A 22,795-nucleotide genomic window follows, 5' to 3' on the forward strand; every position below is an offset into this window, starting at 1 on the left:
CACCAGTTAACTAGTTGGAGTGTATTTTGACTTTAATAATTGACTGGTTACATACAATTTTCAACTAACAGGAAACAGCAGAAATGCTTACTAAATAACTAATTGGATTGTATTTTGACTTAACAAGCGAAGGCAAGGTGCTCACCAGTTAACTATTGGGGTGTATATTGACAAATGTAATTGATTATTTACATTTTTCAAACTAGTTAACTAGCAATGACAGAAATGCTTACTACTTAGTTGGAGTGTATTTTGACCAAACTAGTTTCCCAGCTAAACACATTTTCTTCAACTAGTTACCAAGTGACATGTGCACTAGTTAAATAGTAAACATATCTTTTGACTTACATACATTTTCTTTAGCTAGTTAACTAGTGAAAGCAAATCATCACTAGTAAACTAGTTGGAGTGTCTTTTGTTCTTCCTAATTAACTAGCTGTACCTATATTCTTCCACTAGATAAAAAGCAAAGGCAAAGTGCTCACTAGTTAACTAATTGGAGAGCTTTTTGTTCTTACTAATATACTAGCTGGTCTTATTTTCTTCAACTGGTTAACAAGTGAAGGCAAGGTGCTCACCATTTAAGTTATTGGAGTGTATTTTGACTTTAGTAGTTGACTAGTTACATACATTTTTCAAACTAGTCAACTAGTAATGGCAGAAATGCTTACTGCTTAACTAGTTGGAGCACTTTTTTTTAACCTAATTCATTGACTAATTAAACGCACTTTCTTTAACTAGTTACCAAGTGAAGGCGAAAATGTGCACTAGTTAAATAGTAAACATCTCTTTTGACTTACACACATTACCTTTACCTAGATTACTAATGAAAGTGAATTATCTGTTTGTGTATTTTGACTTTACTAGTTGACTAGTTTCATACATTTTTTAAACTAGTATACTCGTAATGACAAAAAATGCTCACTTGCTCACTTTTCACCATTTTTTCACCATCCTGACCGTATACATATTTGTTTCTGTTTTTTCCCCCCATATTTTTTTTATATTTAATATTTCTATATTTTTGTACAAGAGAGAGAGAGTAAAACCAGAGTCAAATTCCTATAAAGTGCACACATACCATGCCAATAAAGCTGATTCTGATTCTGACATAATAACTGGTTGGGGTGTGTTTTGACTTTACTAGCATTAGGCCAAAAATATTAAAAGTTACCGTATCACAAATGACCTGACTTCAGGGGACTTTTTTTCTGCTTTGAGTAGGCCTACGTTTAATACTGAAGTATATTTTCATAATTTATTTACTTTTACTTGGGCAACATTTTTAATGCAGGAATCTTAAATGTAACAGAATATTTGTACAGTGTGGTATGTGAAGGTCCTACTTTTATTACACTGTGTTTGGGTTTACTGCAGTCCGTTATCCCACATAACGGACCGCTCCTCATAATGAAACATGGGACAGTTTAAACAGGTCACAAACAGCGACTTGGCGCTCATTGATCCACACGGTTGTCACTCTTGTTTTGATCGAGCTGCCGTTCAATAATCACATTGGTCATCAGGGACGTCAATGAAACCGTCTCCCTGCTGTAATAGGGCCCTCGCTGCTTCTGGGGCTTATCCTTTGGAAACGCCCTTGCCGAGCACAATCTCGACATCCCATTGGCCGAACTATCATCCATCGATCGACGTGCAGGCATCTCACACCGCGATTGGCTCAGTCGAATTTCAATCACGCAGACAGCTCGCTATGATTGGTTGGCGTGCGCGTCGCTCAGCGCTCCATTGTTCGGGGATTGGTGCAGCAGCGCGGGCGGGTTCCTTTCCCGGGGCTCGGTCTTCAAGGCTCACGGAGAGCGAGTGTCGTCATGAGCGGTGGGTAGGAATTAAAACATTGGTGTTTATATTACATTCTACTTCGTAAAACATTATATTTGCTTTGGGCAGAAAAGCTCTTCACAATATGCGGTACGAATAAGTGTGTTTTTATGGGTGACTCGGGCAGTTTGGTGAACCAAAATAAGCAATGCACTTCCGGAAAAGGGCTGCCTTTTTCTGTAACGTTATCAAAGAGAGTTTGACTTGCTAGCTACGCGTCAGCTAGCCAAATATGCGAGTGTTAGCTATGGTCTTTTACTTGTTTTCCGTGCATTTCCTCCCGACAATCTATTCCACAATAAAGCATAGATATAGTGCAAACAGCGGCCCAATTTTTGGTTCGTTTTTAAGCAGAAACTAAGCTGCACTCCGTCCAAATCAGCTTAAGCTAGCTGCTAGCCGCTTTAGCCTGCCCCGGTTAGTGAGTAGCGCTAGTTAGCTCACCAGCTAGCTAACCGTTAGCTGGTTGCAACCAAAGCAACAGTATGTGTTTGATGGCGGCGCTATTTTCAGGCCGCACTGTTTTTTTTCTTCTATGTTTGCATTACGATCAGTTGCGGAGGAAGTGCTCCGATGTTTTTCTTAAGTTGAAGTATAAATACTCTGCTACAACTCCTGCACTCAAGTACCCCCCAAAGTAATAGTACTTTTTATGCTGAGTGGCACATTTCACAATAATATTATATTACTTAAAGCATCATTGTGTGCATCACTTTAATGTTGCAGCTGCATAAGCACAAGTTTATATACTGCTGGGTAGCTTAATCTTTAATATGAAAATCCATTATAATTTACTGGTTAATTAATACGTTGTACCAATGTTCAGAATCTAAAAAGTTATTAAACAAAAAATGTGAAGTTAATTGTAAAATATAAAATACCACTACCCCAAACTGCAGTATTTCAGTAAATGTAATTATGTATGCATTACTATCAGTTGCAGAAGACGTGCTCAGATATTTTACTTAAGATATTTTACTTAGAAATGCATCAAAATCTTACACAAGCACAAAAGTATTTGCATCAAACATAAACTTAAAGTACCAAAAGTAAAAGTCCTTTTTATGCCGAATTGCACATTTCAGAATAATATTTGTTGTATTACATTATAATGCATCACTTTAATGTTGCAGCTGCTTAAGATGGAATTTATTCAAACTACAACTACTTTATATACTTCTGGGTTCCTTAATCCATATTAGTAAAATCCACAATTAATGTTTTGTACCAATGTTCAGAAACTACAAAGTTATTAAACAAAAAAATGTCAAGTAAATTGTGAAATATGTAAAATACCAGTACCCCAAATTACACTTTTTTTCCTAAGTATGCATTAGTATCAGTTACTACCTTACACAAGCACAAAAGTATTAGAACCAAAAATTTACTTTTTATGCAAAGTGGCTAATTTCACAATAATATACATTATATTAATGGATTATACTTATACATACATTAATGTGTGCAGCATATTTTATTGGTTGATTGATATTTTTTATCAATATAAGTAAGTAGCAAATAAATTAGGTAAGATACGTAAAGTATAAGGCTTAAAGACACACTTGTACTGCAACTGCAACTTTAGTTACCTTGCAGAAAACATTTTTTCTTCCTGTCCAGTGAAAACAATGTACCTTCTTGGTTTTGAATATTTGTAAAGAACTGAATGATGAAGTGTTTCTTTATGTGTTGAGAAAATTCCCCTACTTCTTCAGCTCAGTAAACCCTTTAAAACCCCTCTTGGATCAGCTGGAAAATGCATCGTCACAAAGCTGAAAGCGGCTGCTTTTCTTACCCCATTAAAATGTTGGCTCTTTAAAGACATGTGGACCAAACTACCCAACTGTGTATAAAGGAGTTAAAATTAGCACAGCATTAAACATCTACAGTACAAAAATGCAGCAGTAATATTAACCCAAAAACATCATATATGATAGTAAAACATTGACAGGTAATGTTTTACTGCACACTGAGCACTTTTCATTCTTTGAATGCAGGACTTTTACTTGTAGAAAAGTATTTTCACAGTGTGGTATTGGTACTTTTTCTTAAGAAATGGATCTGAATACTTCTTTCAACTCTGCCAAAAATGTATCTTAGCCAAGATTAGAGGCTCAGCAGGCTGTGAGAGCCCTGTGAGAAAGTTTTTTGGTTTGACAGAGAAGTTTTTGGCACCATGAGCGGCAGCTGCATTTATAATACTTTCACTTAATGAAGCAGGCAGCTCGAACTGAGGAGGAAGCAGTTCCTGTTTGGTCTGCTCATCAGCAGCCACAACACAGAGTTTATTTTCTGTCAGGGTAAAGTTCAGCTTTGACAGACGAGGTCGCAGAATTAGGCCATTGAAATTGTGCTGAGTCTTTCGGTATTTAAAACACCAACCTCATAACAAGCAACTTATCTTTTGTGTTTTGAATGATCTGTTTTAGACTACAGCCCAAGTTTCTGCCTTTCTTGTATTGGCATTGAATGGCACCATAACATAGGAGCCACAGAGCTGAGCATTTTTGAACAAGAAGCACACAATCTTAAACAACCAGTCAAAAATGAAACATTCTGTCCACTGCATGTGAAAAAAGGTGGTTTTAAAGTTGTTTCCCACCTTCCTTATCCAATAAAAGATGGTACCTGGAAGTTCTGTGTGCTTGCTCAGTTTTCACAAAACAAACAGTAAATGTTTTAATATCAGTTATATTTATCTATATTAATGTTCTTTCTATTACTTTATATAGTCATTCAAAATAACACATATATATTGCTCTTGTGGTGTTCAAGATGAGCAGTAAGGCATGTTATTTCCAGCTAGATATTTTTTATGTTTGGATTGTTAGAGGTATTGTCTTTTGAGGATTCTGTAAATACCTATACAATAACAAATGCTTGGCTCTGTGACTGTGCGCTGTGCTATTGAAGCAAAACTGCTCTACTTTATTACCCCTGAACGCAATGATGAAATCAGCATCTCTAGCAGTCATCAGAGTAGATGTCTGATGAATCAGTCGCCAGCCTGTCCACTTTCTCACTCATATTGCTGGTCGCCAGAGCAGCGCTGTGTGGCTGTCATGTTGTTATGTGTCACCTGCTGTTTGATTTCAAGTGTTTGCCAGCTGACGTGACTTGAGCTCAACTGTAATGTACTCAGATACTACAGACATGAATATTTCAGTTCAGTTTTACACATACGTGAATTTTGACAGATGTTGAGTTGAACTGTAAGCAGTACTGCTGCATAAAACCCACCCAAAATGAAAACACTTCAAGGGACAGTTCACCCCCCGAATCAAAAATCAGTATTTGTCCTTTGACCTGTTGTGCTGTTTATCAATTTAAATTGTTTGGTTTGAGCTTGCAAGTGTTGGAGGTACAAGCCATAGAGATATTTGGTCAAAAGGAAGCCAGGATGTTATGCATAGGGAAGAAGTCGTCATAGAGCTGGGCAATATGATGACATGTATTGCGAAAATGATGTAAAAATGTCTCATCTTATATATTATTCTATATGGATTCTATCGTAGTGTCAAAAACTGAACTGCATTATTGCATATTTACGTCATTCAGAAAATCCTTACTGATCCTTGCATGTATAGAGGTGCTGTTTTTTATGGAGTGCAGAAAAATAAGGTTTATGCAGGTTTACTATATAGTATTCATCAAATTATCAGAAAACATGCTATATTGTGTTATGCAGTATGTGCAAAAGTCTTAGGCAGGTGTGAAAAAATTGATTTGATTTTGATTTTCCCTCTATTCACACACTTTTTTGCATTTTGTCAATTGATAAAAATAAAATATTTTTTTTTTTTTTTTTAAATTTAATATTTCTATTATTTTACAGTATTGTTTCACCCCTGCCTAAGACTTTTGCATAGTACTGTATATTTTTATCAAGATACGCAGTGACCTATATTTGGATATATGATTTCTGGCATGTTGTTACAGTTGTTATTGTCTTGTAAAAATGCATCTCCGATATCTTCACCGCTCGGCCACTCATACCAAAACTATCTAGATTTATAAATTCCACTACATGTAAGAAAAAATATGCATTGTTAATCTTAGGGTGAGCTGTTCCTTTAAAGAAGGCTACAACAGACACATACTGCCTACCTATTAAATGTGTCTTTTGCACATTAATTATTTAAGTGCATACATATAATAAAACAGTATTTTGTGTACAAGCTGTATTGCAGTTCAGGAAGTAATGACCATTGGAATAGGTCACTCAGTGTAAATCCTGAGTGTACCACTTTACTCAGAGCAATTCAGTTTGACAGTAACAGCCTCGGCCTATTCTGGCCATTAGGCAGCATTGCCACTCAAGATTTACCCTGCTCTTAGACTATCGGGCAGCCTGCCCTAAATGTACTTATGCTGACTGTCTTAACAGAAATATAATACGCTCAATATATTTAGTCTTTTCCTCATGCAATGACTCAAGTTCAAAGGGTGCATTTCTTCACTTAGAGAGCATGAATTGTGGCCAGTATTTCAATATTTGTTGGTCAAAGATTTTCAAGAGCCAAATATAACAGCTGTCATGCTCATGAAAACCAGCTTACAGGATGTGTTGTAAAAAGGATTTCAGTTACGTTACATGAGCTTTTGCAGCTCTTGTTTAGAAAAAACACAATTTCTGGTCCTAAAGTGTGACCATTATCTAGATTGTCATTACATTAAGCAAATCCCGTCAGAATAACAAAAGAACTATCAGCTGGTACACACAGCATTACTTAATTCAATCAGAGGATCTAGTTATTAATTACATTTTAAATATGGTGTAACTACTTTTCATGTAGCCGTCCACTCTTTTCCATAGCCGGATTTTTATAGATTGTCAATTATTATTTTCTCCACCTTCAGGTTATGGTATAAAATAGAGAGGTATTTGCAATAGATTTGTTTTTGATACAGTGAGAATTAGTTACTCCCATTTGGTTGGGCAGTGTTGGTTAAAAATCAACAAAGTTTCCCTTTAAAAAATAGGGAAAAACATGAAATAAGTTGTGATATTTACTGTAACACAGTATCTATTTCATGCAACTATGTCAAGTTTAATAAACATTATGCCACTGACTGGAAAATGCTTTTAAAAATGTATAAAGAGCAGGGCAACTTCCGGGAAATAGTTAGATCAAATGCATTTGAGACCTTTTTCTGACTATTATATAGGACTAAAACATGCAACTTAAACATGGTACTTATCATTGAATAGCTGTATAGATACATTGTTACATCTGTTATTGTATAGAGGGAAATATTTTACTCAACCTTCTGGCTTTCCTCATTGCTTTAAGAGATGTGATGTGTATTGTGTTATACTCCACAATATTTTCAAGAGGATGCAAACATTTTACTCACTGTGTCCTTATATTTCACTGCAATATATAAACTATATATACAATCTACAAGTCCTGCAGCTCTGTGGAATCAGCACAATCATGGCTAGAAGTGGGGACAACTAAATATGTCTGTTGAGCAGAATAACAAAGTTATAATGGCAGAAATCATTAAAAACAAAAGTTGATGCAAGTTGAATTTCTCTGATGAATTAATTAACAATAAATGTTTTTAACAGGACTGAGTTATTCAAAAACGGATAATTTTTTGGCAACATTTTAAAAGAGGCGTGTAGAATAATGTGAATTTGACAGAAATATCACAATTCTAAGCTTTGTTTTGGATACCTTTTCGAATGGAAACGTTCTTGACCTACTCAAATTCAGATTCTGACGATAAAAGCGGTTCCTTTCTATGATAAACTGTGTATTTTTGGCAATTTCTTAAGGAAAATATACTTTTCAATCCCACCTACGGGGGTTCAGAGGGTTTACAACCTAATTTGTGTAACGGATGATGTTTAATGATGATGCGGTGATTGCAGCGAGACATTGCAGAGCCTGTTTTTCTTAGATCTGTTTCTGTTTTGTAGGAATGTCCTGTGATGTCCTTGAACAGCCTAACCACTGAAAATAGATGCTGCAGGCAGCCTGAATCTGACTCTGCTGTGTCTGTGTGTTTTCCAGAACAACAGGACAGTATGGCCACCACTGTTGCTGTCAGTCCCAGTGAATACCTTCAGCCCTCCACCGTTTCCACACAAGTGAGTAACAGCCAGAAGTCGTGTCCCGCTTCTGTCTGTCTGCACTCTGGTTGCACTGTAGCACTCTCCTGACGTCAGTGTCTCTGTTCACCCTCTGCACATTCATGCTGCTGCACATGCGAGACACATTTTTTGTGCCTGGATCATACCATGTGACAAATTTTTTTCATTTTTAAATGCATGGCATCCTATTTGTCTAAGCAGAGTTATCATATTAATATAAAACCAATACTGTGATGTTGGATGTCTGAGCATGGAAGTACAGATTTGATTTGGGGAACAGAACACGCAATTGGAATATTACAATAAATCTTAATCCCTGATTTAAAGTTAAATAAAAAATGTTTTGAGATTATTTTATTGTTCTGAGTGAAATTAGCAATGAATGCTTTTGATTGCATGGTCATCATTTTTAGTGTCATTTACACAGAAGATTGCACAGAAAATAGTAAATAATTAGTGTATATAATACATTTTTAAAATTAGGGCATGACTGATATGGGATTTTTGAAGTGAAAATGTTCTTTTTTTATTTAGATTTCTATTAGATTTTGTGCAAATGTTTCTCAAAAAATGTAAGTTATTCAATTGTATTTAAAATTATTATACATACTTTGCACAACATTGTCAACCAATTCTAGAACTGATGAAAAATACAATTAAGAATAAATTGAAATACAATTATTATACGTGTGAAGATATTGTCACAAAATTAAAATAAAATGCATGCTCCTTCAAAGACAGTCCAAGGCACACTTGGAGACAACGCCTTTTTTTACATGGCAAAATCAATTTGAAATTACCATTGTAAATCATACCAAGCATTGTTTATATCTTTATTATATAGTGTGTAAACAGAGGTTTCATATCAGAGTATTTTGGACAATATATATGCTGATAGGATAAATACAGAAATGCCTTTAATAAGCAAATATCAGTCAACTAATATATCTGTCAGGCTCTGTTTAAAATAGAATGCAGCACTTACAGACCACACTGACGCTCCAAAGCCTGGGTGGAAACATCTTCTATACCACATGTTCGATATTTATGATTCTGTGAAGTGTGTCGTTGAAGGTTTATGTGTTAGTTTATCTTCACTCGTTTATTTTAGCCTCTTATCTCATCGTGTCTCTATCTTAGTGCTGAGCAGTTTCCGCTCAGGCTGGTTTTAATGCTTACTGTGTGTGTTGTGTCTAAGTGGTTTGTGTTTGTCTCCCTGCAGGACACCCAGCCGTCTCCTTTGGCCCTCTTGGCGGCCACCTGTAGTAAAATTGGCCCTCCTGCTGCTCAGGCTCCTGTCACCTCTCCTCCAGCGCAGCCGCAGCCTCGCAGGCTCCTCCCCATAAAGCCGGCTCCCATCGCCCCCGCTCCACCTAAGAACCTGGGCTTCCTCTCAACCAAGGGCAATGTCATCCAGCTGCCTGCGGGCCTGGGCTCCACGGCCCCTGGCAGCCCCATCGTGCTCACCATCCAGCAGAGCCCGGGCCGCACCAACACCTCGGCCCCCGCCAACATCCAGTACCAGATGATGCCGCAGATCCAGGGTGCCCAGACCATCCAGATGATGCCGCAGGGGGGTCAGATCCAGCTCATCCCAGGCACCAACCAGGCCATCATCACCACTCCCATGACTGTGCCGGCCCCCGCAGCAGCCACCACTCCTGTCACGCCTCAGAAGACTGTAGCAATAAAGCCTTCCCCGAAGTCGCGCAAGCCAAACAACTCTGCAACAAACTTAGTGCAGCTGCCCAGCGGGCTCACGCTGCCGCTCAACGTGGCGACCGGAGAGGTAGGCGGGGCTCAGTTCGTCACAGAGACGGCGGCTGCCCCGCCCACTCCGGGGAAGGGCCGACGAGGAAGGAAGAAGAAAGTGGTTTTGACTGCTGCGTCTCAGATTCCTCCTCCCCCACAGGCTGCCTCTCCGCCCCCAGAGCAGATGGAGACCATCGTTATAGAAGCTGGAGACAACATCATCCAGGTACACCTGCGGAAAAGCACAAAAAGCAACAGAATGCACCCTTTTTTTAATATTCCAACAGCCCAAACTGCACTACAGATATCAAGTGCTGTGTCAAACTATCTTCACATGTTTCTGGAGCTGTCGTAACAGCTGACTGTTCCTGTTGTTCACTTGTAGTGTTATCAATGCAAACACAAGGTTCATTCTTGAATTGGGAACACATACACTATCTGGTATGAAATATTCTAAAGTCAATAGTGACTCCTTTTTTGCCCTCACTAGTGAGAGAATGTAAATTCAGCCAGTTTTTTTTTTGCTACAACCCTTTGTCTTTAACAAGAAAGAACAAGAAACACTTTATCGAAATTGCATTACAATAGAAATAAGACTAATGGAAAAAGAAATACAAATAATGCATAAATTAAATAATATTACAAAAAATACGAAATTGGTGCATGCAATCTTGATAGTTACATGTACCAGTAAATGTACACAGGAAAAAGTATTTGAAATTGTAGAGCAAAACTGAGTAAAATTTGTTTTGTTAATATGCCATTAATAACAGTGTGATATTAAATCCTGTCCCTCACAATCACACCACCAGATAAAGTGTTTTCACATCTTGAGTATCACAGAATTACCTCTCCTCTCTCTCTGTGTTTGCAGGCAGGTAACAACCTACTGATCGTGCAGAGTCCCGGCCAGCCGGCTATGGTGCAGCAGGTCCAGCTGGTCCAGTCCAAACCGGAGTCTCAGGTGGTTCAGATCCCCCAGCAGGCCTTGAAGGTAGTGCAGGCTGCCTCCGCCACATTACCGCCCGTCCCACAGAGACAGTCAGTCCCCTCGAGCCTGCAGGTCACTCAGACGGAGCCAACACCGACACAGGTATCCACCCAGACATCCATGACCTCTGACTCATTCAGATCTGCTGTGAAATGCTAGAAATTTTGACAGAAATATCAGTTTTATGCTTTTTTTTTGGGTTACTTTTTCTAACGTAAACTTTTATAACCTATGATCCATTCAAGGACTGTCAGACTCTATTCTGATGATAATGTTTTTACTTTCTTTCTATGATTCACGGTGTATTTTTGGCTGTTTTATTTTATAATATACATATTAAATGTGTTTTTATGTTATATAAAGTACACATAATGTACAATATATGTTTATTATTACACTATACACTGTAAAATATACCATGTATGATCGTATATTATTCTAATGTCGTGACATTTAATAACATGTAAAAAATTAACATTAAGCACCTTCTTCGTGTCTTTATAACCTATACTTTTATCTATATGGTAACACAGTGATGTGAAACTTTTACTAGGGAATGCAGGAGATGAATCACAATCTCATGTAAATAAAACTCTTAAGCCCTCTGTTTGGTGTTTTCTTCCCTCAGATCCTCTTCAAAACCGCATCGGGTGAGTGGCAGTCTGTCCAGCTCCAGGACTCGGTCTCCACGACAACGACCCCCACCACCTCGGTCGCCACCACCACCACCTCGCCGCCGGCCGGCACCAAGAGGACGCTTGCGGGTGGAAGGAAGGAGCGGACTCTGGCGAAAATTGCTCCGGCGGGGGGGATGATATCGCTGAACACGTCGCAGCTCTCGTCAGCGACCCAGGCGGTGCAGACGATCAGCATCAACGGGGTCCAAGTTCAGGGAGTTCCTGTCACCATCACTAACGCAGGGGGTGAGACGATGTTGTTTCTTTTTCCAAGTTTTCTGTTGGATGTTTATAACACGAGAGAGACCCGGGATTGTAGAGCACAAAGTACAACTACACATCACATGTTTTTTATGGGCTAGAGGGAAGAATTACTTGATTTCCTCTGCAAAAGACTCACCACAGACTTAGACCAGAACCAAGAGATAGAAGAAGACATTTTATGATAAAAACAAAAATCTAGACTAGAAACTGAGCTAAAAATTAGCAGCATCATTTAAATATTATTAGTAGGGCGTTAGTGCAGGCTGTGTAATTTGTTGAAGTTTATATTGGTATATACTCTGTGAAAAATGATTGATTTTCTTTTTAATCTGGTGCTTTAGCTACACAATCACTCAAGTAAACCAAAAATCTTTGGGCCGTAAAGCAGCAGTACTGGAGACCCAGCACTAGTTTATCATTACTTTGAATTTCAGTCCACTTTGAGTCATGGCCGTCAGCTGGTAGTCTCATTAGACTTTTAGAGGAGCTTGGCAGCCCCGGCTGTATCCCTGCTGCGTCTCTGACTGTGTGTCTGTCTTGGTGTTCGTCAGGCCAGCAGCACCTCACCGTGCAGGCGATGCAGGGCGGAGGGCTCCAGCTGGCAACGACGCCGGGCCAGCCGGCCATCCAGGTGGACCAGACCCTCACCCTGGAGCTGCCCGGCCAGCCCGGAGAGAAGAAGCGACGCATGGCCTGCACCTGCCCCAACTGTAAAGATGCAGACAAGAGGTGAGCATGTGAAGAGATGGACAAATGTGTGCAAATATTACATTTTTACACATCCAGTTTTTTTTCTAGCTATAATCTAGTGCTATAAAATAAAAGGACAAGAACAGATTTAGAGTTGTTATACTGGAATAATACTAACTGGAAAAAAGGTGAACATAGGACATTTCCGCAGTAAATAGTACCAGATACAGAGATTTTTCTCCTTCAGATTTAATCATGTTATAGATAACTGTGCTAACTGTTGATAGAAGACACTGTTTATATGAATCTAACTCTTTTAAGAATTTTTTTATGTACTTTGTAAATATAGTTCCTGCTTGCTAAAGTGTTTTGCATGAACAAAACAACTTGAAACTTCATGCATATCAGTTAAATCTGATGCTAAATCATAATTCAGTTACTTTTGAATGTTTCAGCCCTGTTCTTGAAACCTCTACATTTCACTGTGTGCGTGTGCGTGTGTGTGCGTGCTCTGCAGGCCCGGGGAGGTGGGGAAGAGGAAGCATATCTGCCACGTCCCTGGCTGCGAGAAGACGTTTAGGAAAACGTCGCTGCTCAGAGCTCACGTCCGGCTGCACACCGGCGAAAGGCCGTTCGTCTGCAACTGGGTGTTCTGCGGGAAACGTTTCACGCGCAGCGACGAGCTACAGCGGCACGCCAGGACGCACACAGGTCTGTCTGCTGCAGAAACACACAGACACACTGGCATACATCATGTGCAGGTTCACAGTATTTTAATAATAAAAAATACAAAGCACATAACAATCAGTCGAAAGCAAAGATAAGGTGTCAGCTTATAATTGAACAGTAAATAAAATCTGGTTTGTTTGTTTATACTGATAGTATAATGATTATTTTCAATATTTATATATATATTAAGATATGAAAAAAATCCTTTTTACGTGTGTAAAACAAAAACTTAAACCCTGTTTGTTTTCATACTTTTTAATTAAAACCTGACAGATAAGCTGCACTATGTTAACTTATGAAAGATAGCTTGATTTTGGCATTCATGTCGGAGTTAATTTTCTAGTTTTTGTAGTAGAAAAATGCCAAAGATAATGGAATAATGTCACTTCTCCAGAGATTGTCCTCCAAATAAGACTAAGTGTACTTTTACAATATGAAATGTTTATTCCTTTGTTCATGCTTTGTCATTTATACTCGAAAAAAAATATATTGGCTAATATATTGTTGGTGAATATTCTCAAATGGTCAAATAATGTTCTTGGTATTGGCCTCAAAAATCCCGTATCAGTTGGGCCTTATTTTTAATGATAGTTTGAGGGAAAATGTATTGTGTGTAATTATAGTTAAAAGTCCAAGCAAAGTGAAAAACGAGTATTTTACTGCTGAAGATATAGAATTAAGCGTATTTTGATAGATTTGGGTGTGTGAACTTTTCTCGTTATTCCATACAACTGGCTGGAAATGATACAGTTTAAAGTACAAAAGTTTATAAAACAACAATGTAACATGATTGTGTCTTAGCCTTGTAATTCTCTGCAAATATAATAATTACATTATTAATTTCATGCCCACCACTAAGTAAAAGCTTTAAAAAAAATCACTGTATTGTATTTGACATTAAAAAAAAAAATTACCCCGTCACTTTCTTTTTGTTCCCCCTGCAGGAGACAAGCGCTTCGAGTGCAGCCAGTGTCAGAAACGCTTCATGAGGAGTGACCACCTGACGAAGCATTACAAGACTCACATAAACACCAAGAACCTTTGAGCTGCCCGTATACTGAGCAGACAAACTCTCTGAAACTAAAGACTGTATTAGAGGAAGAGGAGGGGCAGCGGAGACGATACCAAGGGAGTGTCTGACCTTTCCCGTCGTGGGAAATACTCCAAAAAAAGTCCCCTATACCCCCTCTCACTCCTCTAGGATACTGTGTTGCGTGGTGTACAAAGAAATCCTTCCTGGTGGACGTCAAACTGATCCAGCAAATTTATTAATAATAGTTTATCTTTTTTTTCTCTCTGGTCCGAGCTGAGGCCACAACCTGCTCCAACTAAACGCGTGGGATGGCGAGGCTTAAGATGCAGATGCTTAACTCTGCTTGCTTATTTATGAACTTCTCTTTGGGGGAAGAACGTACACAGAATTATTCAGACGCCAAAAACAAGACCACAGGACTCCAAAGTCACAGTTCTCTCTTTTAATTTGTTTTCCTTCCCCCCCAAGTCCCCCATTTTTTATTTAATTTTTTAAAAATCTGTTGGTTGTTCGACATTGGGAGTGTCCAGAAATCTGCTTTTCAAGCACCAAAAATGGAATATATTCACCGCAAATTTTTTTGTATATTTAACTGAAATTTCTTTACCAGTGAAATAATAATTTTGTTTGATTTAAAACCCGTATACCCCAAAAACTCCCCTTACAGGACTTTTGCAATTATTTAGAAGTTTACATTGGCTATTTTTTAAAGTATGTACATGCATACTATTATACATAGTATTATTATTAATAATAATAAACTATTTATACATTTTTCCATACAATTGTTAGAAAATTAATTTCTATGGAAGCCCGTTACTGTCAGTGTGATAGAAAAAAAAAGACCTTGTAAGTCATTATGAGCATTTACAATTTGATATGACAATTTACTGTGATTTTTATTTCCTTTTTTAACATTAGATCATACACTTTTAAAGACTTTTAAAAGGCATATTTCCATCAGTCAGCCTTTCTGACTTATTTTAGCAGCATCAGACGTAAAGTGGAACGTGGAGGTAAAGTCCCTCACACTGACAGAAATTGACTTCCATACTTAACACGGTGGGTAGGTATGTAGAAAAGCTTGACAGACAATGAAATGAGACTCATAGATACAAACGGGATGCTAAAAGTTTTACAGCAGAAATACAAAGAGGATGTAAAAAGAACATTTAATCACACTTTTTGCTTTGATGGTACTGATATTAGGCTTAGCTCTCCCTGCAGAGCGATCCAGGGACTGGCACCTCTGATGGTCAAGTTTTTAGATGCAGTCACTTTGCTGCCAAGACATCAGAACAAAACGGCTGCACCCGAGGCTGAGCTTGGGCTTGGAAGAGGTTTAATATGCGGTTCAGGGCCAGAAGTCACTTTGCCTTAAACATTGCCCTTCAGATTTAAAAATTCAGTTACTAAACAAACAGGCAGAAAGTAAAAGAGCTGCAGAGATCTGAGCCGTATAGTGATATCTTGGTGAAAATCCTGGTAATTTTACTTACAGTGGTCTTAAGACACATTTCAATGTCAGCAAATGCTACAAATGATCGATATTAGAGCTGCTTTCCTGGTATCGTATGAAACTAAAAGATCTAAAGATTCCACTATGTTGTGATATCTTGTCAAGAAGGGGTCTAAAATGCTACCCGGGAAAAAAATTACGTGATTTTTAAAGGGGTCCCTTGACCTCTGACCTTAAGATATCCGAATGAAATACATCCATTGTAACAACTTAAAGTCTTGAGACAAAATATAAAGCAGGATAATTGCGATTATTCACAACAAATTGTGCGATTAATTTGCGATTGACAGTCCTAATATATATTTTTGAGGGATTTGTTGTTTGCTTAAAAATTAGGGCTGAAGTTTGAATCAAATCTTACTCCCATACTTATGCAAAGTTTCAAACATTGTCTTTTTCTGGTCCTAGTCGAGAGTTGATATTAGGGCTGAACAATAAATCACATTTAAACCAACAAAAATAGAGAAAAATGATTAATGATTGGGGTATTTTTTAAGTATAGTGAGTAGTACAGGAGATAAACAACTTATAGGTCAACTTATCTGATTAATTTCCCATACTGTTCAGCCGTAATTTTAATCTGTGTTGAGGACTTTTGGACACTCTGAAAGGCCTTTCTAAGGCTTTTGATGAATCATAAAGTCTCCTTTCACGATTAGGTATAATGTCACAAATTGCAGGACCTGCAAACATTTAATAACAGAATGTTAGAGGACCCAGGGTTGATCCCTGTGGAACACCAAATCTGACTTCCACATCTTTAAGTGATCAAGCAGCTGTTGTGATCAACGATATCAAAAGCAAGATGTCAGCTCTTTTCAGTTGCAAGGAGAAAGTTGTTTGTAACATCTCAGATATATATCTGACTTTCAGGATCCATCAGTGTATCGGCAAAACATCCCCATCAGACAATTTTGACTGCTGTTGGCTGTTGTGTTGCACCAGTTTTGACTAAATGTCAGAAAACGGTCCTTTTAAACAGTCCAGCTATATGTGTTATAAATAGAACAAAAAACAAATTAAACAGCAACTTTCCAACCTGGCTGACATTCTTCAGAAATGTTTATTTAAGCTGTGAATGAAACTTTGTTAAGTAACTTCACTTTTTCTGTTGTGGCTCAACAAATGTTTGATTTGAAGGTCACGATTCAATTGTGTTTTCAATTTGAATTTTCTCTTTTGTCAGCACCGACAGCTGTACAACTAGCAATTGTATCAAGTCCTGATTCGTATAAAATCAAAAGATCGTTGGTCTTATGTCATTAACATTTTCAAATTATTATTTAAAAAGAAACAGGCTACATGGTCTCAAGTTTGGTATAACTGATGTATTTTTCTGGAATGTAACACACTAAAATCATCCCGTTTTTGATTTCAACCACTGAAATTGAAGCTCATTTCGGTCAATTTAGAAGTTTTGTAGGTTAAACATTTGTAGCAGACTGCATCAGAAATCATGTCCAAGGAGAGTGACAATTTCACATATGAATCTTTGCAAACTACCTAAACTTCTCTACCTTTTTTCGAGAAATATTGCAAAAACTACAGCATTTCCCGTGTTTTAAAGGGGTGTCAGGGCTGAGTTAATAACCCTAAAACAAATCTAAGAGTTTTTTTTAGTTTTTGTTAAGTTATAGAAATAAGGTCAAAGACTTCTTGAATCTCCAGGTGCTGAGGATTTAATTCAAGGAAATATTAGTGATGAACCCACTCACACCCCCTTTTTTTCCCTCTTTAAGATCCAAACCAGGTTGTTACATAGTAAGTAATCCATCTCGGATACCACAACAGGTACGCTTATGTCCAGGGCTGGGTATCAATTCACCGAAGCTGAGAAGTTCTGGGAGTTGGCATCGAATATTTTTCCAGATTCAAACTCTTGTCCCTCTATCACAAAGTTCCTGATTTAGAGTATTCTGTTTGAAAGGCAGCGTGTTCATTTTTACTTTTCCTTTTAATAACCGAAAATGGGTTTTTTTACCTGAAAGATTTGAGTTTTCATTATGCCGTATATAAGTTAGGTATCAAAAAACAAACAAAAAAGCCTGATACCCAGCCCTACTTACACTGTGTGTACTAATAAATAAGTAACTAAATTCCAGGGTAACTGCTGTTCTGCTTTACTCACTGTATTATTTTGATTTGATGATTTGTAGCCTATGCATTGTTGTATATATATACATATATATATATACATATATATAAATGATCAGATTTCCGATTATTTGGCCTGACTTGACAATCACGTCCCAAGATTTAGAAAAAAAAATCTTTCTCAGGCCTTTCGATCAGTTACTTTGTACATTATTTTTTCCAGCTATGTGATAGCTTTAATTCTGAATTAACACTTGAGAAGTTTTTGTTAATATACAGATGACCAGCATTAGGCCTACTGTACAGTATTCACATAAGTTACTTAAATATCTTTTTTTGCTTTACCGGAAAACATTGTTGCTCATATTGTTTTTTTTATAAAATGAAAAATTTACTGACCATTTTGCTAACATGTCATCAGTGAGTTTGAAGTCTGAACTTGTACGGGAGTTCCTTTTTATTTAAAGAAAATACACCGACTTATTGTTGAAAATACGCCTTTTTGGTCAAATTGATATGGTGCTGTCAGAGTTGAGCTTTCACTGTGGCGCATTTAAATACTGTGACAAAAATCCAGCAGCAATTTTGACCAAAAAAGCCAAAGTTAGATCAATTTATAAAGCACTTTTTTAAAACATTTTTTCCTTAAAGTGCTTCACAGGTGCAGAAGATAAAACGTACACATAGGTGGCCAATATTTGGTGTATTTTTTAAAGATTGTGTCTGAAGACATGCAATGCCATTTGGAGGTGGACAGACAAGAGCCGGTTCATATTTATGTTTGTATTTCATGTCTGAATATGTAAATAGTGTGTGTCTGGTAGACACAGTAAATGTAGGATATTAAAACACAAACGTTAAGCTGCCTAGTGTTGTGGTCGGCGTGGCCGGCCTTGAAGGAAACGGACTTTGTACAGTGTTGTAAGGAATAAAATATAATGTGACATTGTATAGCTTCATTCCTGCTTTGTATAAGACTTCTAGATCTTTTTTCTATTGAATTAAAGATGCCTTAGACAGCAGCTGCACCCAGTATTTAATGATGTTTTTTTCTGTCTAATTCCAGGTAACAACATTTGTAAAATTCCTTTTGTGTTTTTAACTTATGTTACATGCTAATGTAATGTGCACTGATTTTAAAAAAAATCCCAGGTTCCAAAATTTGTAAATTTAATCTTCATTGTAATTAAAAAATAATGATTTTTTCCCCCTCCAAATTTCTATATCGCTTGGTTTGGGTGGATTAAATGCTTCTCCTTCTCCGGGCCCTATATGTCATATAATGTTGTGCAGCCAATTGTGTTTATATGGAGAACCCAGAGAACCAGCAATTCATTTTATAACTTGTGTTAAGGTGCTAAAACATAATGTTTGCTCCTTTTCTACAGTCACCCCCCCCCCCCCCCCCCCCCAATAAAGAACTCAAAACATTTTTCCTGCTTCTTTTATTTTTCCTGCTCCTGATTTTTAGCATCAATTACAGATAAACACTAAAACAATAAAATCCAGGATTTATTTCCACCACTGTCCCTGCTGTTTAAACAGTTTTTAATGGAATTCATATTCACTAGAATAAATTAGAAATAGCAAGATAAATAACTTGAAAATGTATAGTTGAAGAAAAACATCAACATTTCCACAGTTCTTGTGAAGCATAAACAACTTATTAACATCCAATATCAATAAAATATTATTAAAGTCAAATTAATGCATATTTCAATTAAAAGTCTTCAAGATATTCCAGATGTGATAAATTATATTTTACCTGTTATGCAGTCACATCCTTTAGGGATAAATCACAACAATTATTGAGCAACATTCACATTATTTTTGTTGTTTAAGTGCTGTAACATTAACATTTTAAATAATTTTAAATGTACCAATCCAACAACAATGTAATAGCAGCCAAATTGTACACACATAATAGCAAATTTTCAATGCTATCAGCTGTTAAACTAACATTTTGTTTGTACTGACATGTAAGAACTAGTTTACCCTTCATACCCTTTATTGTAATTTTTAACATATATTTTTTTAATTTTATAAATATTGTAAATATAATTAAGTACATTTAATCAAGTACTGTACTTAATATTTGTTATATAAATTAAACTTAAATTATTATTTTTTTTATAATTTATTTTAAATTAATATATATATATATATATATATATATATATATAATATCTATTATGATGCACTACTATACTACTAATTCACTCGGTAGTACACAAAGAAAATCTAGAATTGGCTCTACAGAGACACACTACATCATTAAAATGCCCTTATAATAATTTATTAGTAATAAAACCAGAATAATAATATTATATTCTTTAATAATAAAAACTTTGGAAGGAGGCATTCTGTATTTTTAGTATTTTTTTATGTTTTCAATGCAGAAGACTATTTTTAGAGCATGATGCTTTTTTATTATTATTATTATTTTTATTATTTTTGATGACCTAGATTTGCTCAAAAATATTTCTGTCTGTGACTTTTATTTTGAAAAGCTTGTGTGGTGCGTCATCAGGAACCGACAGGAAGCATGTCAGTTAGCTAGATGAAAGCCGGCAATATTTAAAGGTTGCGCATTTTAATTATATCGTATTAATGGTGTTATTAAGTAAAATTTTGCGCTGGTTTCATGTCGTTAGTGTTTTATAATATAATGTGTGTGTTTGCGTGAGTGTGCCGTTTAAACAGGGTGAGATTTTGTGCGCTAAGCTAGTTAGCTAGCATTATTTGTTTACATTATTCAGTCTTTATCTCTGCGTGTGTCATTTTTACAGGTGTTTCTGCTGCTTAAGAGATTAAAAAATCAGTGCCGAAACACATATGTGATGCAAAATCACCAACAAATGTAAGTATAATATGTTTAATGTGTTGTCTTAGTTTGTAAAGCCTGTATTTATATTAAAAAGTGCTCAATGTTAATGTCCTTTGGTATTTGTAGGCGATTAATTTCGGCTAGCTGGACTCCTGACTACTTTACAGAAAAAAATAACTGTATGAGGCAAGTAGGCCATTTAGGAAAATATATTTTAGTCTCTTAAACAGGGGAAAATATAGTGTAGCCAGAGAACAAAAATCAAAACATGACAATCAGAGGCTGGAAATCAACTGAATAAGAAGATAAAGGTTTATTTATCAGTGATGGAAGAAGAAGCTTTTACGTAATAAATAAAAATGGCAATACAGTGTAGAAATACTTTGTTACAGGTAAAATTCCTGCATTTAAAATCTTACTTATAAAAGTACATAAATATAAGCAGAACAGTCCATTCCAGATCAATGTATGATATTGTTGTATTATTTATATTAATAATAAAAAATAATACTTTGTATAGCACCTTTTAAAAACAACAGCTAACAAAGTGCTTTGACAGAGAGTCAGAAAAAAAGAAGACAGTGCATAAGGTAAAATAATTACTATATAGAGAAAAAAATAATAAAAAGGAGTAAGATTACATAAAATATTATTGGCATTGACATTGACAGTCATATCTTTGCAAACTTAAGTGTTATTGATTTTAAAAGTAAACTACACATGACAATACTCATATACAGTCAGGTCCGGAAATATTTGGACAGTGACACAATTTTCATAATTTTGGTTCTGTACGCTACCACAATGGATTTGAAATGAAATAATCGAGATGCAATTGAAGTGCAGAATTCCAGCTTTAATTTGAGGGTATTCACAACAAAATTGAAGGAAGGGTTTAGGAATTGCAACAATTTTCAAACATAATCCCCTCATTTTAAAGGACCTAAAGTAATTGGACAAATTAATATAATCATAAATAAAATGTTCATTCTTAATACTTTGTTGAGAATCCTTTGCAGGCGATGACTGCCTGAAGTCTGGAACCCATGGACATCACCAAACGCCGGGTTTCCTCCTTTGTGATGCTTTCCCAGGCCTTGACTGCAGCTGTCTTCAGTTGTTGTTTGTTTGCAGGTCTTTCTGCCTTAAGTTTTGTCTTAAGCAAGTGGAATGCATTCTCGATCGGATTGAGATCAGGTGATTGACTCGGCCATTGTAGAATATTCCACTTCTTTGCCTTGTAAAACTCCTGGGTTGCTTTCGCAGTATGTTTTGGGTCATTGTCCATCTGTATGGTGAAGCGCCGTCCAATCAACTTTGCTGAATTTGGCTGAATGTGAGCAGACAGAATGTTCCTATAGACTTCAGAATTCATGAGGCTGCTTCCGTCTGCTGTCACATCATCAATAAACACTAATGACCCAGTGCCATTAGAAGCCATGCATGCCCAAACCATCACACTGCCTCCACCATGTTTTACAGATGATGTGGTGTGCTTCGGTTCATGAGCCGTTCCAAGCCTTCTCCATACTTTTGTCTTCCCATCATTCTGGTACAGGTTGATCTTAGTTTCATCTGTCCAAAGAATACTGTTCCAGAACTGGGCTGGCTTTTTTAATGTGTTTTGGCGAACTCTAATCTGGCCTTTCTATTCTTGAGGCTTATGAATGGTTTGCACCTTGTTGTGAACCCTCTGTATTTGCTCTCGTGAAGTCTTCTCTTTATGGTAGACTTGGATAATGATACGCCAACTTCCTCTGTCTCACCTCAGTAGATGTTGTGAAGGGGTTCTTCTTTACCATTGAAACGATCCTGCGGTCATCAACCACTGTTGTCTTCCGTGGACGTCCGGGCCTTTTTGGGTTGCCGAGCTCACCAGTGCGTTCCTTTTTTCTCAGAATGTACCAAACTGTTGATTTGGCCACTCCTAATGTTTCTGCTATCTCTCTGATGGATTTCTTCTTTTTTCTCAGCCTGAGGATGGCCTGTTTCACTTGCATTGAGAGCTCCTTTGACCGCATGTTGTGGATTCGCAGCAAACACTTCCAAATGACAATGCCACACATGATATCAACTCCAGGCCTTTTGCCTGCTTAATTGATGATGAAATAACGAGGGAATAGCCCATACCTGCTCATGAGAACGCTTTGAGTTAATTGTCCAATTACTTTAGGTCCCTTGAAATGAGCGGTCCATGTATGAAAATTGTTGCAAATCCTAAACCCTTCCTCCAATTTTGCTGTAAATACCCTCAAATGAAAGCTGAAATTTTGC

General features: G+C 36.9%; 2 protein-coding genes across 4 annotated transcripts in view; both read left to right on the forward strand.

The window, feature by feature from the left end:
- Window positions 1-1,812: 1,812 nt before the first annotated feature.
- On the forward strand, window positions 1,813-18,759 carry sp2 (sp2 transcription factor). Of its 3 annotated transcripts, none has more exons than XM_059331957.1 (8): window positions 1,813-1,839; window positions 7,866-7,942; window positions 9,168-9,923; window positions 10,572-10,790; window positions 11,317-11,611; window positions 12,181-12,358; window positions 12,837-13,030; window positions 13,993-18,759. In XM_059331957.1, exons 1-8 carry the CDS (start codon window positions 1,833-1,835, stop codon window positions 14,091-14,093), a joined length of 1,827 nt encoding a protein of 608 aa, XP_059187940.1. In that variant the 5' UTR covers window positions 1,813-1,832; the 3' UTR covers window positions 14,094-18,759. The 3 variants fall into 3 exon arrangements, 2 of the variants coding, with proteins under 2 accessions (XP_059187940.1, XP_059187929.1); XR_009394188.1 differs by lacking the exon at window positions 1,813-1,839 and having other exon boundaries at window positions 7,640-7,942; window positions 13,993-17,209; window positions 17,245-18,759; XM_059331946.1 differs by lacking the exon at window positions 1,813-1,839 and having other exon boundaries at window positions 7,640-7,942.
- A 1,513-nt stretch (window positions 18,760-20,272) lies between these two features.
- Window positions 20,273-22,795, forward strand: part of abcc10 (ATP-binding cassette, sub-family C (CFTR/MRP), member 10) — a 28,237-nt gene continuing 25,714 nt past the window's right edge. The window contains exons 1-2 of the mRNA XM_059331968.1: window positions 20,273-20,398; window positions 20,484-20,554. The gene's annotated coding sequence lies outside the window, so the exon portion shown is untranslated. The remainder of the gene's footprint in view (window positions 20,399-20,483; window positions 20,555-22,795) is intronic.

Source organism: Centropristis striata, chromosome 1, assembly GCF_030273125.1.
Source record: "Centropristis striata isolate RG_2023a ecotype Rhode Island chromosome 1, C.striata_1.0, whole genome shotgun sequence".
NCBI classification, from domain to species: domain Eukaryota; kingdom Metazoa; phylum Chordata; class Actinopteri; order Perciformes; family Serranidae; genus Centropristis; species Centropristis striata.

Bases quoted from the DNA above. Each gene is read 5' to 3' on its own strand.
- sp2 (XM_059331946.1), top strand. From the start codon at position 7,784: ATGTCCTTGAACAGCCTAACCACTGAAAATAGATGCTGCAGGCAGCCT. The intron at 10,791-11,316 runs GTATCCACCCAG...TTCTTCCCTCAG, and splicing joins CGGAGCCAACACCGACACAG to ATCCTCTTCAAAACCGCATC. The intron at 13,031-13,992 runs GTCTGTCTGCTG...TTCCCCCTGCAG, and splicing joins GCACGCCAGGACGCACACAG to GAGACAAGCGCTTCGAGTGC.